Source organism: Alligator mississippiensis, chromosome 11 (assembly GCF_030867095.1).
Source record: "Alligator mississippiensis isolate rAllMis1 chromosome 11, rAllMis1, whole genome shotgun sequence".
NCBI lineage: Eukaryota > Metazoa > Chordata > Crocodylia > Alligatoridae > Alligator > Alligator mississippiensis.
In genome coordinates, this window is record NC_081834.1 from 44,683,533 (window position 1) to 44,700,781 (window position 17,249).

The 17,249-nt window shown below is 42.6% G+C and overlaps 1 protein-coding gene across 1 annotated transcript in view; it reads right to left on the reverse strand.

Moving 5' to 3' along the window:
- Positions 1-16,714, reverse strand: part of ARIH1 (ariadne RBR E3 ubiquitin protein ligase 1) — an 87,402-nt gene extending 70,688 nt beyond the window's left edge. The window contains exon 1 of the mRNA XM_014604473.3: positions 16,230-16,714. Within this exon, the coding sequence (XP_014459959.2) occupies positions 16,230-16,601 (372 nt within the window). The 5' untranslated portion in view covers positions 16,602-16,714. The remainder of the gene's footprint in view (positions 1-16,229) is intronic.
- Positions 16,715-17,249: the final 535 nt, after the last annotated feature.

Sequence of the window (17,249 nt, forward strand, 5' to 3'; positions counted from 1 at the left end):
CAGTAAAGTCCTGAGTTAGGTGCCAGCCAAAGGCTGCCTAACCCTTTCTGCCTTCTCCTCTTGCACATGTAAAGGTCCAGCTCCTTGCTCAGAAACAGGCAGCATCCATAATTAGTGAAGTCTATTTCCCTTCTCGTCATGTGCTTCAGCCAAAGGAATTTCAGGTCCAGACTCCAACAAAAGATAGCATTCAGGATAACCCACACCTCTTTGGAATTCATTTTTGAGACACAAAACTCAACTGCACAGAGGTGGATTTCTCTCACCACCACTGCAATGCTCACTCTAACACGTGGCTCACTGAACTGAGCCTGTAAATAAATTCTGTGGTACAATTCCATGGCAGATACACAATCTGATCTAAAATGAACATTAAACAACATCAGGTAGAAGTCTGTACAGTCAAAAGAACTGAATCTTTACTGCTACCCTTCCAATTTTTCCACTTCTAGAACCAACTCATATGTTATTTTTATATCACTCAGAAGAGAAAGACACAGATGTCCTGCCAAGTTTCAGCCACACTGCAGTAAAAAAAAAAAAAAAAAAAAAAAAAAAAAATTAAGGATTTAACCCCTTGGAATACCTATTAGTAGCAATGGAAAAAAAATACATGTGTATGTTTTAACAGGATACACTGAGTGTCAATACTGTAACCTGCAGTTCCTAATAAAGTTAAAACAATTATTTTAATAAGAGTTGGGGGAGGGTAAAGCAGGCTACATGACAGTAACTTTTTCCCAGTATTGCAATGCTTAGCAGGGACAAGATTAACTCTTCCCTCCAATCCTTGTTTTTATATACCAGCAAGAGCCCTATTGCAGATCTGGTTATACTGGCCCAGAAATGCTTTTGCTGCTTTAGCTTATTTTTGCACAGAGAACTGATACAAGCTACCCCAGCAAAATAAGTGTTTTTGCTGGCATAAGCTGCATTTACATTAGAAAGATTTGCCAATGTATCTATTCCAGCAGCCTTTTTACCTTAGACTATGCTTTAGTGATGAGTCTGCAAATCATTTAGCAAGACCCTGTAACTCAGTTTTACAGACCCTTAAACAGAAGGAAGTGCTTCTTATTCTTGAGCTGGTATTTCCAACATAGAGGCATTACCCTATGTAGGCCCCAAATGTATGCTACACTGCTAGCTCAAGTCAACTGTAAGGCAACTGTCAAGCCCACAGCCACTCAACCACCTAATTAAAAACCCCCCAAACTCAACCCCAGAAGCTCTGCTGAACTTCAGGGTCAGATGTCATGCTTGGCTCACATCACATCCTCTCCTGAAGTCTGTTTGTAATTCATCTGGCACTAGGCACTGCAAGCACAGGCACCATACCACTGGCAAACCCGCAAGTTCTTGATCCTGACTTCTGGTTCTCATGCACCCTACCCCCACTCCCTTTCTTCCTGTCTCTACTACCTGTAATTACAGTCATGTAATCCAAAAACAGCTAAGAGGCCTCTGCTCAAGAAGCAGGAAGCGCTACATACAGCAGACCTTTAAGATATAGGAAGGTAGAGGTGGCTCACACAGCTTGAGCTAATTTAGAGACGCACAGCGTCTACCTTCTATATCAAGGTACACATACCCAAAGAGTCTCTTCAGAAGAAGTCAGTTCTACACATGGTACAATTTGGGGTCTAAACAGCATGATAGCTTCTATTTAACTCGTCATTGCATTCCCAAGAGTCTACTCACTATACCTGCAGTTTATCTTGACTGCAGCCATCAGCTGCTGATGATCTTTCTGTTAACTATCCAGGCTCATCAAGAGAGTGGAGAATACATTCTTCTGCAATGCAATACAGCAAATGAAGAACTGTGAAGAGCCGAGAAGCTCCTGGCTTTCACTGAAGCATTTCCGAAACCCCTGTCTACACATAGGCCTGTATCAGTTTAACTACATTGTTTAAACAAGAATACACATCCTTACTAAAATGAACATACTCATGTATGTTCATATGCACAAAGCCTAAAACTGATCTATATCCAAATTGCTCTTCTTTCTTCTGTTCAGTAGTCAGATGAAACTCATACATCTTGCACCTGATAAGCTGAACACCAGCTGACACACCCATTTGGAAGCCTTTGAATTTTCCTGGTGATAACACAAGATAATCTGGCATCAGAACCTGGATTTAGGAAAAGAAAATGCTAGTACAGCCTGAACTGATGTGTGGAAGCCCCTTAAAGACAAATGCTGACAACTGGTAGAAAATTAAGTGCTTCAGCGGAACACCTTCCCAACTTCTCTAATATTTCACTGTTGGGTGATGGATGAGATATACAAGGATAAAAAGTTAGTTGAGCACAGGCCAGGAAGCAGTACACCTTAACATATCTAGGCAGGAGCTGAAACACTACTGGCTCTTCTCGCCCCCCACAAAAAATCTGAGTGATGGAAATCTTGGCCCAGTGCCTAAGAATGCATATACAAACTAATTTCTAGAATACTGCAGGTCTGCAGCCAGCTCTTCCTTTAAGCTCATCTCCCTTTCTACGCAGAACAAAGCCTTCTGCTTTTATACAACCACACGAATAATAACTGTTAGCTCACTTGGATTTACTCAAAGTAAGATTCTCTCTCTCATGCACCGAATCCCAAGATGCATCCGGATTTTTACAGGCATCCATTAAATAATGCACAATGGCGTAAACAAAATGCATCTTTCAGATATAATGGGATGTGTGAGGAGCAGACAGAATGCATTTCTGAAGCTACAGAAAAGGCTCTGTTACTGCCTTACTGCTTTTCTGGATAAGCAGCACTGCTGGGTAAAGGGATGCTGCAATTAGGCCTAGAAAGGGAGACACCTCCAATTTAGTAGCTTATAAAATGTGCTTGCAACAAAGAGTCAATGCAACATCTTGGCATGTGCAACAGCTTTAAAAAAAATTATCGTACTTTCTTGCACTCAGTGAGCTCCAGAATAACATCTGCACCATGTTTTTGAAAAGCAGAATGAATTAAAAAAAAAAAAACCAAAAAAAAACCAAAAAACCTTTCCTTGTAATAACAGCAGAAAGAAAGCTGAGCATGTTCACTCTTCTGCTCCTCATAGGTAGTGTTGCATACTTAACTTTTGGTTTCCCCTGATAAGCAGCAGAAACGGTTCTTATGGTATTTCACAAATATAATGCACACTCTAGTTGCCAGCATCTGTTCTTTGAGAAAGAAAGTGTGCATTGTATGCAAGAAAATATGGTATGTTGCAACCATCAGTAGACCAGTGGTTCTCAACTGGGGTGCCATGCCGTGGCAATCTGGAGTGCTGCAATGTAGGTGCTGTCACAGCCAGGATGAAGTGCCACACGTGCCTCCTGTGGAGGCAGATAGGGAAGCAGCTGCAGCTGAAGCACACGCTCTTACCACAGCCCTTCCCAGTCCACCCTGACAAGCTCCTCCCGCAAACAGAGGTGCAGTGCACAGATGATACTAGCCTGTGCCTCAATGTTTCTGGGAAGAGCCTGTGGGGTAAGACAAGGAAGAGCTGTGGCAAAAGCATGTGCTTTAGATGCAGCCCTTTGTACTCTGTCCCTGTACCCTGTTTCCTGGGCTGCCAGGGCAGGTAAGACTAACCTTCCCCCCCCACAGACCCCCAGGGAAACAGACACATTTTGCCCAGGGCAACAAACTTTTTAGTTGTGCCTTTGCTCCTGACTATTTTAGGCTTATCAGAAAACTTCAATATAGATAAGAAGAGTATGCAGCAGGGCCCTGGTTGAGGACCACTGGGGTAACCAGAGGCAGTATGACAGTAGTTCTCAACCAGGGATGCCACCAAATTCAAAGTAGTTGTGGAAGTTTACCCTGACTCTAAAAAGGTTGAGAACCATTGGAGACAATGCAAGAGCAGCACAGCCATATGCATTTTAATGGGGGGGGGGGGGGGGGGGGCTGGAGGGGACTGAGTGCGAGTACAAATACACACACGTGTTATGGGGTATTAGAACAAGATTTGCTTTGCTGTATAATCATGCAGTGAACAGCATCCCATTCAAAGGAGAGGAAATGAATGGTTCCATTGAGTAAACCAAAATAACAACAGGAGGTGTGGGGGGGGTGGGAAGGGGCCAAGATGTGAGAAAGCCCAGGGAGAAAAAAAAGAAGCCTAGAGAATCAGGAAGAAATTATGAGCAAAGAAGGAACTAAGCCAAGAAACAAGTAGAGGGCTAGTTACATAGCCAGTTTGCAGCATGAAACTCCGGGTCTAATTACATTAGCATAGTAAGGAATTTTCAAATGACACCAGTCCCAGTGGAGGGTAAAATGTCTTATATATTTATAAAATAAAAACAGCCCTTAAGATCTATACCATGTTGTGCACAGCATCTTTGGTAGAACAGGTTTGGCTCTAAAGCTTATTTGTCCAAGCTGTTAACTAAAGAGCTTGGCCAAAATTGGATTATGCAATTCATTATGTACCAATAATTTTCACCGCCCAAGCTGACAAATGAAGAAGAACATAAGCATATCATTTTCAAAAGTCAGTGTTAACATCAAGCGTTAACAATATAAGTAAGGAAACATGAAATGATCTGAACTGATGCTGATCCTTCACAAACTGAAATAAAGATTTTTCTTACTAATGATAATAATTATTTAAATACATTAAAACAGACTTATTGAAGAAAACATTAAATGACTATTTGCTAGTTCTCATAGATAGATTCATAGAGTTGGAAGGGACCTCAGTGGGCCATCTAGTCCGACCCCCTGGCAGGCAAGAAGAGTCATCAACCCTGGGGTCATGTGATCCCAGCCAGGTGCCTGTCCAGTCTCTTCTTGAAGACTCCCAAGGATGGGATGAGCACCACCTCCCTTGGGAGCCATTCCAGATTCTGGCAACCCTGACCGTGAAGAACTTTTCCCCTAACATCCAGCCTAAGCCTTCTCTTTAGTAGCTTATGGCCATTGTTCCTTGTTATTCCAGGGGGTGCCCTGATAAACACATCATTGCCTACTTCATGTTGCTCCCCCCTTATGAATTTGTACGCTGCCACAAGGTCCCTTCTCAACTTTCTCTTGCAGAGGCTAAAGAGGTTAAGGTCCCTTAGCCTTTCCTCGTAGGGCCTTCCTTGCAGGCATCTAATCAGGTGAGTGGCTCTTCTTCGGACCCTCTCCAGGTTGTCTGCATCCCGCTTGAAGCGTGGTGTCCAGAACTGGAAACAGTACTCCAGCTGCAGTCTGACCAGTGCCACATAGAGGGGGAGAATCACTTCCCTGAACCTGTTTGTGAAGCACCTACAGATTCATGGACAAGGTGTGATTGGCCCTGCCAACTGCTTCATCACATTGGCGACTCATGTTCATCCTGGAGTCAACAGTGACTCCAAGATCTTTTTCTATCTCAGTGGTGCTGAGAAGGTCGCCCCCCAGCCTGTAGGTATGATGGCAGTTCTTCCTCCCTAGATGCAGCACCTTGCACTTGCCCTTATTGAATTGCATCCTGCTGCTCTCTGCCCACTTCCCCAGCCTGTCTAGGTTGGCTGGATCTGGTTCCTCCTCTCTAGGGTGTTACCTACACCCCATAATTTTGTGTCGTCCGCAAATTTGGACAGGGTGCTTCCCACCCCCTCATCCAGATCACGTACGAAAATGTTGAACAGCACTGGCCCCAGAACTGAGCCCTGAGGGACTCCACTGCTCACATCTTTCCAGGTTGACATTGACCCGTCCACCACCACCCTCTGAGTGCAACCCTTGAGCTAATTTGCTACCTAGTCTACCCAGACTGTGGATTACACCTGTTCTATCAACCATGGCCTAGATGAGGATTTTTTGGAACCATACAGTTTTCCTTTAGAAGTTAAAAATGCACACGATAAGGTCTTGGAGGTGAAGCATCCACAGATTTAGAGATGAAATCCTAGACCACTAGCGAGATGTAACAGGCTTTGTGTATTCATATCACAAAGACACTGCATTATTTGTCAGGATTGGAATCCCATGCCTGAAAGAGCTAAATACTGGATTAACAGGTGTTTGCTACACCTAGGAGCAAAGCTGTAATGGGAAGCTTATCAGTAAGTTGCCAAAATCCCCCACTTTCATGCTCAGGCTCCAAGGTAAAAGATGAAAGTTAATTTGAGTCAATCTCTTCCTCTAAGCAGTCCGTCACTTCTACGCACAGATCTCAAGAGGAATCATGGGACAGCGATGGAAGTCAGCTTGAACAATTGGTAGCTCCATACAACAACCTTGTTCAAACATGCGAATGCATAAAATGTCACCTATGTGGATTTGGGGTTCAGCCATCATCTGATTCAGTCTACTCCCCCAGCAATATCAATAGTGTCCATCCATTTCTCAGTTGCTCACAATTTTCTCCAGATCATTTCATGTAAACAAGATGCACTTTCAAATTCACCTACAAGACATGGACTCAGCTGACCTCAATCAAGTTGCTCCTAAATACCTCCTCCTCACAAGGCCTACAGGCCAGACAGAGTTTGAGTGGCAACATAGGAAAAATATGTCTCTGCCTGTTACATTAATATTATATCCCCTTATGTTTGCACTTTTAAATTTGGAGGTCCTGAGGAAACTGATCAAGTTGCAAAGGTCCTAGCAAAAACAGCAGCTGATTTTTAATGATTAAGGAACCAGGAGCCTCACATCCCAGCCTAGGAAGATTCAGTCTGAACAGACGTGAGCATACCATGCAGTGCATGTCAACTCCTCTAAGTATCCACTTCTGTATTTAAATGAAAAGCTCTTACAGAAATAAAGTTAAAGGAGGATATCACAAAGACAGTGAAAGTAGTCACTCAATTTAGCAACAGGCTTAACTCTAAATAAACGAACATATGTTAGCCATTAATGCATACATGAAAATTACAGTAACTAAAACTATGAATTAGTAACTTTTACCAGTGTAGCCATGTTGATCAAGGGAGTGATGAAAGAATGATCTAATTGAAGCCATTATGTCTAGAACAGGATGTTTTACTGACAACTCCAGTGACAAAACTATGCTTCTACCAGCATAACTTATTTTATTTGGCTGGAATAACCTATACATCAGTAAAACTGCTGTTACAGATCAAATGCCTCCATAACAGGAACATTTAGCTAGTATAGCATAGCAGTGTATTTCAACAAGGCCTAGGGCTATCTTTACTATGATATATAATTTCTCCTCCCCCTCCTCCATACCTTCCACTTGGAAAGCAAAACAATTTTTTTGTTTAAGTGCCAATATCCTAAATGGGGGAGGAAAACAGTGTAAAACTGCACATTTCATATCCAAACCAACATACTGGAACTAAGCTTTGCTGACTGAAACATAGGGCTAAAACAACTTAGTTTTTTCTGCAACTCTCTCACTTATGCAGTACTGACAGCTGTATCATTCTTCTTCTCAGAGTACTAAACAGATAAATAAAAGGCAGCAAACGTGTTAAGCAAAAGTGTTTGATGTTTTACATTTCATTTTTCGGAAGAATCTCTCGTCCCGACTTCTCCTGAAGAAGGAATACAGTAGTTACAAGTATTAAAATACTTGAGAAAGCATTCAAAGTAGTTATGGGGTTTTTTTCCTTTTCACTTTGCCAGTTGGCTACATCATGTGGAACTGCAAGAATTACAAACCAACTGCTCGCATGTTTTTTATAAACAGACAATGCTCCACTGTAAGATGGTGCTGGTTTATCCAAACACAACTCCCTTAACTCACTGGGGAACCATTTATTTTACCTCCTGGAAACCAAGGTTAAGAGCCTGCATACCTTAAAAAGATGAAAAGTTACTGACAATTTGAAGAACAGATCAGACATGATGTTACCAGGTATAGCCAAAACCCTGAATTAGTACATATCTGTAAGCAAACTAACTTTTTCCTAGATTCCCACAGCTGCAGAAGACATCCTCTGAAAATTCAGGCCAAGCCACGAAGTCTCCTGACACTCACAACTGCTTTGCATGTGCCTGACTCCCACCCCTGCCATTTTGGCAAAACTACGTTAAGTTATTGAATGTTACTGGTATATTGGCTGTTTTACTCTTCAGGAAGCAAAGGCTATGCTAAAGCATAACTCTATTCTTCCATTTTCCTTTAGTCTCACCCACTCAAACTCTGTTCTAGAAGTACAAAAGGTCAAGGCAGATACCCACGATGCTCTCTCCAAAGCCTTCAGGAAGGAAAGGCTGTGCTAAAGCATAACATTTTCTTCAGCTGGGCATCTAAATACATATCAAACTGCTTCTCCACAGCAAGTACAGAATACTTTGGTCTGTGTCTGTCAGCAATGGTGAGACAAGAGAGAGACCACGTTAGTGCAAATAGGCACTTCATCCACTGCATTCAGTGCTAGACCTTATTCACTAGGTATGCATTCACAAAGTAGTCTGAATACTAAGAATAAATACTCCACATACTATGCCAGGTAAAGGATACTACAGCATTTGAAATATGTTAATACTCCAGACATGGAAACGTAAGATTCTTCAGAAGAGACTCAAGAGTTCCAGTGAAATACAAATGTTACTGAAATTGAGCTTGTGTTGAGCATAATGTTTTGAAGCAATCTGAGTATACATATAAAATATGATTTCACTTACTGCTCAAGACAAAAATAAACCAATACAAAACAGTCCCCCTCCCCACAAACCTGTGAAAAAAGAATAACAGATCAAGGAACCAGACAGTGGTCAGATAAAACCTTTGGAGTCTCAATATTTCCAAAGGAAAAAAAGGGCAGTGATGCTTTGAATGATAAACTAGAAAAATTTACCTATCACGCTATAAAATAAAATTAATACATTAGCACAGGCAAAGAGAGTCATTTCTTCTTAATGCTAATACTCTTTCATTGGCCCACACAAGCTTGGAGAGAGCTTTTTCTAATGCATATATATACATGGAACCTGAATTGGTATTCTGGGCCTTGTTCAAATGCGACACTAAGAATACAGACCATCTTATACTCCCTCTGTGCATGTTTCTAATCAATGAGATGGCAATTTTCTTGCAAATGCGGAAGCTATGAATAAAAAACAAAACACAGCAGCATTTTCCATTTGCATACATACCAAAGATTCTTTAGAGTTGTGCTTAAACACAGAATGTATCATTTAGCAAGTCAAAAGTTAACGCTATGACACTTACTATTTAACTACTTACAACTCAAAGGGTAAGAACATAAATGTTCAAGGGGGTGGTGGCATAATTCCGAAGAGGTAAGCCACAGGCCTAGTTGTGCGTGTCGCTGAGGCTTGGCTGCTTTCCCTACACAAGAAACCAACATAAACTTGAGTTCAAATAAGTAATGCTGGACAGTAGACCAAGGACTACATTCTGCAAGACACCACATCAAAAAATTATCTCTATATGATTTACTCATTATTTTGTTACAGTTCAAAAGTACAACAGAAACATTACAAACTTATTTCTTCAAATTAATTTAACCTATGTCACCATTGTCTAAAAAAAAAAAATCAGTCTCTCCAGAACTGCAGCTAATTGGGAAGCAAATCATTTGAAAAATAGAAGACTGGAAAGGTCCAAGAGTTGGCAGACAGATGTGGGGAATGTGTAGTATTTGAAGCCATTTTTAACCTTTGAAATAATGGTTTCACTTCAGATGAATGCTGTAGTTTTCCAGGCATAGGCTTTAATCTGCTGTGAACTAGACCAGCATATTGAAACTCAAACTCTGGGCATGTGAAAGAAGAGGCAAAGGTCAAACAAACTGGCTCCAACAATTTCATGACAGCAGTTATTCACACACAGACAGGCTATGCAGTGGAAGGCAGACACCTGTGAGTTCAAGGTGACTGCCCCCAGTACCATCCAGCAGTAAATTTACTGCTGCTGGGACAGGGTTACATCACTCTAGGGGTTGTGCCAGGTGTTCAGAGCTCCCCCACCACACATTCTTTATATTGGGACAGCTTGACTTGCAATAGGTTAACATGCGTCAAGCCCAGGGATCATGAGTCCCTGGGCTTAGGCCTTCTTACCTGTAAGCTTAACTTGTCTCATTATAAGTAGAATGCAATGGGACTGCTTTATATCATTGCCTTACCAGAGGAATATGGGAACACAATTTATTGTAAGGAGTACAGCCAAGTACAATTCACACATCTGTGGGGGGAAGGGACGTTAAATAAAATACTTTATTTTGTTAATGCTCCACTGCAAAAAAGGGTTTGATCTTCAAAATCAAGAGCGTGGTCAGCCAGCTGAGGAAGCTGAACAAATATGAACCATATAATTAATTCCTAAACTGTACAATAATTACATACAACAGAACTTAAAGGAAAGCTTTGTCACAATGAAGTTTTCCCTTCCCAGGAAACACTCAATGCATTCCTGCCATAATGAAACACCTTATAAACACCACGTGACAGAATTGTGAAGTTTAATAAGCATTTCCGTCTAGAATCACAATGTTCAGAGTCCTAACAGTATTGCATTATACACTACCTAAATACTCACTGAAACTACTCCAACAGGTCAGCTATTTAGCTCATACAGATTACTAGGCTAGACCAGAGCCTGAGTCAAGTTAGATTGAAATATGCTTGTTTCTACAGACACCTACTTTGACTACTAATGTCAGGCAGTTCTGAGCATGTGAAGTCATCAAGATTCAAATTTATTTATGTTTTTATTTTTATTTTTTTTTTAAATCAAGCCAGTAGATTGCCAACATTTTCTGCAACTCACAGGCCAGTCAGTCCTACTCTGTGCAACACCGAGTGACTATGAGGCTAGCAACACCAAGTTAAAACAACATTGAAGAAATATTAAACCTGAGGATGAGAAACTTGTAGATTCTGTTCTAACAGAAATGTCCAAAGGAAAACCTAGTGTTTTAAATGCCCATTTCCACAGCATCAATAGTTTCACCCTTGCCATAAAACAGCTCTATTTAACAGCACGAGAGCATTCTGGAGAATATGTGTATATCCCAATGTGTACTGCTGTCTTGAAAAAGCTGCTCCTTGATATTTTTAACAAATACTACGTTGTAACCCAGAAGCAGCCTGGCTTTTAGTGCAAAAACTTTTATCTGGAAAAGATCTGACTTTGACAAAAGAAACCCCCAAGATTTGTGACAACAGAAGGATTGGTCCCAAAAAGAGGCACCAATTTTCAGTAGAGCAACTCAAAAATCTCTTTCCTTTGGTAGGTTATTAAGAATCTAGTAACAAGCCTCAGGTCAAACCTTGTTCTTGTTCTAGAACCTCAGTTTTTGTAGTGCCAAGTTCTGCCCCAGTTCTGCAAAGAACCCAAGTCCACACTTACAGCTACGCACATTCTACAGCACTCGACTGGACCCGAGCCAGAATACTCAACGTTTTGCACAAGTTAAAGCTCTAAGTTACATGCTGTGCAGTTATGAAACCCTGCTGGATTCCAGAGAGCTTTTCCCCTTCTTACCGCTTGGTGGGTTTTTAAGCGAGTCTTGGACAATACTTTTACCATATCAAGAATATGGGGAGAGAACAGTCATAGAATCTGGAAAAGATCAATTCTGTTAGTACTCACATATGCAAATATTCAAGACAAGACTGATAAACAAGTCCAGAAAGAGACTGAATTCACACAAGCCTCTGCTTATGATGAAAAGCAGAGAAACAAATTTAAATTGAACAAAATTTCAACAGATCAAGTTACCGACTCTTCTATGCAGAAACTTTAAATAGAATGTGGTTCTAAAAATTAAAACTTAATTTTCACGATTGCTTTGCTTGCACAAGCTAATAAAATGCGAGTGGAAATAAGTGGAGACAGAATGGAAACAAGTAAATAAAAAGCCTCAGTGTTAATAAAGTTGGTAAACCATTTATTAAGACATAAGCTTTTTATTAAAAGATGTGAGAAGAGAGAAACCTGATGATATTCATTCACATCAAAAATGTCCCTTTTAGCAAGAAAGTCTTTTGTCTGAGACTTTATCCACAAACTGACATTCCCTGCTACATGTGCTGTTCATTAAAAAATAAATAAAATAAATCAGTTCAGTAACTTATTCTGCCAAAGCCTTGGAAAAATGTGCAAAAAAAATTGGTGGTTTATTTTGAAGATTAAAACTGGTTTGTAGAATGGACCCCTACCCTATGTAATCAATAATCACGTCAAGAAAATACAGACAATATTCTGACCTACAAATAGGTCTGGAAGTTTTAGCTAGGATGAGGAACTGTGTGCATTTAAATAGCTTATGCACATCTCTCCCTTTACACTAGTTGAGCCCTAACAACAGTTTCTTCCTCCAAAAAAGAAAAGCATATGAATCCAACCATAGAAATTGGCAACAGATGTACAATAATGTATAGCGATTATTAACAACCATTTAAAATTCTACTTATTCCTGTGCAAGTGTGCAGATATAGTAAATACAGTGTACTTAAGACAGAGTAATTTGGTAGTGTTTTAGTTTTACCACGCACTCTGTTGCATCAAGCCCTGGAAGTCCCAGCTGGGTGGGGGGGTGGGGAAAGAGAGGAGGAAGAGAAGGGCAAAATGCATCTCAGGATGGAGACAGCCACCTTCAGAGTGAAAATGCAACAAGCATCTACAGGTTGCTGAATCCCAGGACACGGGGCCAAGAATGTATGCCCAATAAAAAAAAGATCATCCTTTCCCCCAGTCCTAGAACAGCATGATCATGCTTCACATGGCTGGAGGAAGCAAACCACCTGATGTTTGAAGATAGCAAAGGATATCATGATTCAAGAAAAAGTAGTTAAATCCTGACTGAAAGCATCAAAAGCATGTTAAATCCTGCCATTAAGAAATCAGAAATTTAGTTTTCTGTACTCAAGGTCTATATTTTCTTATCAAGTTAGTTGCAATTTCAGCATAGGCTAAAATCAGATGAAACCACTGACAGTAAATTCTTCAAGATTTTTCCCATGTAGCTAATATTCAGAAGGCAAGTGGCAGGGGGAGGTAAACTTATTTAATTTCCATAATAAAACTAAAGAACTTAGGTACTAAACAGCTATTCCTCAATTGCACTGCATTTTAACCCAGCTGAAGACCCACTGAACCTATTAGCTCATGGAAGCTATACCCATCATAATCTGTTTTATCAAAGCATAATGTTTTCACTCCAATTAGTACCTTTTCCTTTGCTACAGTTGCAAGGTTGATCAATGAAAAGAGCCTACACAGGTAACCTTTGCACCTAGTTTTTGATCAGAGACCAATTTTACTGCAAGAGTCAATGCTAAACCTTTCAAATACAGGGCACTTCTGCATTTAAAAAAAAAATCTCACTTTCATCATTACAGCTGTAGTTTATATAGTTTGAGGAGCCTTATCATACCACTGATTAATCTACTGTTTAATATTTGGCACATAAGCAAATAATGTGGATGGTATTTGGTTTCTCCATAGCTAATATTAAATTGGAACAAGCACATCACAGGATGACAACCACAGACTTGCAGCAGGATACTGAATCAGTATTACTACATGACCCTAAAAAAAGGTTTATTGAACCAAAAAGACAGAAGCAATAATCTTGGCTGAATGCCAGAGACACAAAAATGGACAAGAATCCTGGAAGCTTTCAGCAGAAGTCAAACAGCAATAGAAGACTGAGAAAGATAAAATATTGGTAAGATTAATTTTGGGTTTGGGGTTTGTTTTTTTTAAGCCTCTCTATAAGTACTGAATTAAGTTTACTTATCCCCAAACAGATAAGCAATCCATTAGTAATAAGTTGTCATTCAAATGAACAATTAAATGCTCTCCTTTCCCTTACCCCTCTTCTGACATACTTCTCTGCTTAAGCTCATATTAGGTCAAAAGTTTATGGTACTATGCAAGCCTGAACACCAAAAATGTTTTTTGAACTCATGCCCATTCAACTGGCAAAACTTGTTGAAAACTGAGGACTAATTTGGAACCAAAAACACATATAAACATCAGTAAAGACAGCACAAGTCATTTAAGCATTGATCCTTTAAGTCATTCTGTACTAGGGGGTGTCCACTGTGCTCCTATAAAAAGCATCCCACTTAAAGAAGTGGGAAAGAAGTGCAACGCAATATCAGGCCCCAGTGATTACCTGCACGTACAAAGGAGCTACAGGTTCTATTACCCCTTAGTAACATCTATCCTTTGGTTGTATGGACTTCACAGCTTCACCACAGAAGGCTAGGTGACCAGGGACAAGACTCCAATGGCTTTGCAGAGGCAGTAAGACCAAGAAATTAATGGAGAATGAGGCACAGGAGCAAGTGATGTTGAACTGTTAGCCTAGAAAGTTTCACAAGAAAGTATTCTCAACCTACTCCTCACTGGCACCAGCATTTTTCAGTGTTTTACTGATCTACTTGGGGTACAGTTGGCTGAGACTGTCAACACCAGGTCAGACTGCAAAAGAATCACAGCTGGCAAGTTACCAATTATGCATTTTAGCTACTTTCACTCAAGGAAGGCTGATCTCTTAATGGCTGGTAGAACTATTAAAATGTTGATTTACAACTAAATATAGCCCCTGCTAAGTACTATTTTTGTTGCTAATCAAGAAGCTATATTCCATATCTATATTTGTGTAAGTAATAAACTTAGCATACACATATTTGCCTTATTCTTCACCTTTTTAATAAACATGAGAATATTGTGCACATTTTCTATACAAACTATTGACTACTAGCTTCTGTCAGGCTACACGAGTGGAAACTGTAGTTTAATTTAATAATGTAAGATGCATTTAAAATGCAAATTTATGTAACAGTGTACTGAGTTAATATAAAAAAGGTTATCAAAGCATTTATATTTAAAGAAAGAGTATATCTATGGCTGTTAAACAAAACCAATTGTTCCTCCCAGTCCACTGCCCTTCAAGATTTTACCAGTAGATCTCAGCTCTCTCTCAAGCTTTCCTATTTTGTCCAAGTCCTCATTGATACCAAACTTGAATAAACTAGTCGCTGAACTACAATAATTGAGCAAACTGAGATAAAGAATTATTTTCTCTACAGGCAGAAGGTACAAAACATATATATTGCTTCTAACCAACTCTTTTTCCAGGTACTTATTCAGTGACTTTGAATGTTCCTTAAAGAAAGCCAAACCACAGAACTGGTTGGCAGCAAATATCCAATACTCAATTACTTTTCATTTACAGTATTTGATCAGAGGACAGTAAGTTAGTCAATTTAATTCAAAATTGGCAAAGTTTTGTTTTACAACGTGAAGTGCTCAAAGTCCAATTTAAGTACCAAAATATCCTCTTTACAAGAGGATGATTTTTTTTTTTTTTAAATCTGCCTTGTTCAGCACGGAAATGGCAGATATTACACAGCAAGATTTACTCTGTGAGCACATCTATATAAAAAAAAGCAACAGTGCCTAGTTCTGTTTTCTGATTCTAGAGGCTGCTATCAATTCCTGAGCACTGCTATGCGCTCCATCATCCTAAATCGCCTGGCATACACAGAAGTAAAATGAAAAAAGAAACACTGGAATGACAGCACACAATCATTTCTAAGCATCGCTTTACTGTAAACACTTAACCCTACAGAAGCCCATCTCTGCAGGGGCCATTTGAAACCAGTGGTTTAATTCTTGTCATCATTGTGTAGCAAGAAGCTGACACAAGGCAGCAAGATGCATCTGGTTTGTAAATAGTGACTCATCAGCACTAAAATATTACCATCTTGTCTGAAGACAGTAGAATAAATAGCCCTCCCGACTGGAGCTTTTAGTGTCACCAAAATCCCTGCCACCTTCATCAAAATGTTATTCCTGCAAACCTTGGACAACGCGAGCATTTCCGGTGCAGTGGGGAGGGGAGGGGAGGGGAGGGGAGGGGGGCCCAACACCACTTACAGGAACACGGGACCTTCTCAAGGAAAAACAACAGCTGAGAGCAGGTCCGAATCCTGCTGCTCCCCCCTGAACCTGCCGCTAACGGCGGCCCCTGCCCTGCCTTCATGCCAACGCAGCTTCCCGGCACCTCCACAGGAGACGGGAAGCCACGTTTTGTCCACAGCCCCTTCTGTTGCCACGGCCGGTTGCAAGGGAGCCATGTCAGGCAGGGGCGGTGGAGCCGCAGCACTCGCGCTCGCGGCAGAGCTCCTAGGGCAGCGTGGGGAGGGGGCCGCGCGCTGCCATGACCCCACCGCCTCCACCCCCCGCGTGGCCCAAGCATCAAGCCGGGCCGGGGAGGGGGTGGGGAAGGGGGACGGGGAGGGGTCTCCTCCAGGCCCAGCGCTGTTTGGTCGCAGGCGGGAAGCGCCCCCCGGCCCCGCGCACCTGGATGACCTCGTTGACCTCGCGGATGCACTCCACCATGTGCTGCAGGATCTGCTCAGCCGTCAACACCTCGTAGCGGTAATCCTCGTCCTGCTCGTGGCCGCCGCCGCCGGGGCCCGGCCCACCGCCCAGCCCGCTGCCGCCGCCGCCGCCGCCGGGGCCCAGCCCGCCCGTCTCGCCGCCCAGCAGCCCGTCGCGCTCGCCGCCCACGCCCAGGCCCGGCTCCACCAGCTCCACCTCGCCCAGGTCCAGGTTATCGTCGTCGGGCTCGTCGTCCTCGTCCTCGTCGTCCTCGTCCTCCTCGGCGCCGCTGTCCTCGCTGCACTCCTCGTCCTCGTCGAACTCGTAGTTGTAGCCCTCGTCCGAGTCCATGGCGGGCGGCGGCTGGGCCCGGCCCCGGCCCCGGATAAGCCCCGCGCCGCTCGGCTCCGGCTCGGCCTCGGCCCCGGCCTGGGCCCCGCCCGCGCTGCCGCCCCGCGCAGGCCGCCCGCCCCGCCCGCCCGCGCCGCGCGGGACAACGAGGCGCCGCTGCCGCCGCTGAGCCAACAAAGGGACGCGGCGGCCCCGCTCCGTCACCGCGCGCTGCGCACGCCACGCACGCCGCGCTGCGTGCCCTGCGTGCCCTGCGTCCCCGCCCCCCACGCCGGGCTCGGCTCGGGACCGCCATCTTGGGTGTGGCCAAACAAAAACAATCCCTCGCCGGCCGCCATGTTGAGTGTGGCGGTGGAGCCTTTGGTGGAGCGAACGCTCGCCTGCTTTTCCTCCGCACTCTCCGGCGCCATCTTGGGGGGGTCGCTGCCCTGACGCTTGGCAGTGGATCCGCCATATTGAGTGTGGCGGCCCGTTCCTATCCCCACCCCCACCCCAGCCGTATGTCCGTTTTAAGTGTGAAATTTGTGAAGTTTCTTTGTTGAGATGTATATTTTTGGTACTTTAATAACAAAAAAAAACAAAACAAAAAGTCTGGCTGGGCTGGGCTGGGCTGCAGCCTAGTGTTTGGTCTAGGCGGTGCCCAGTCTG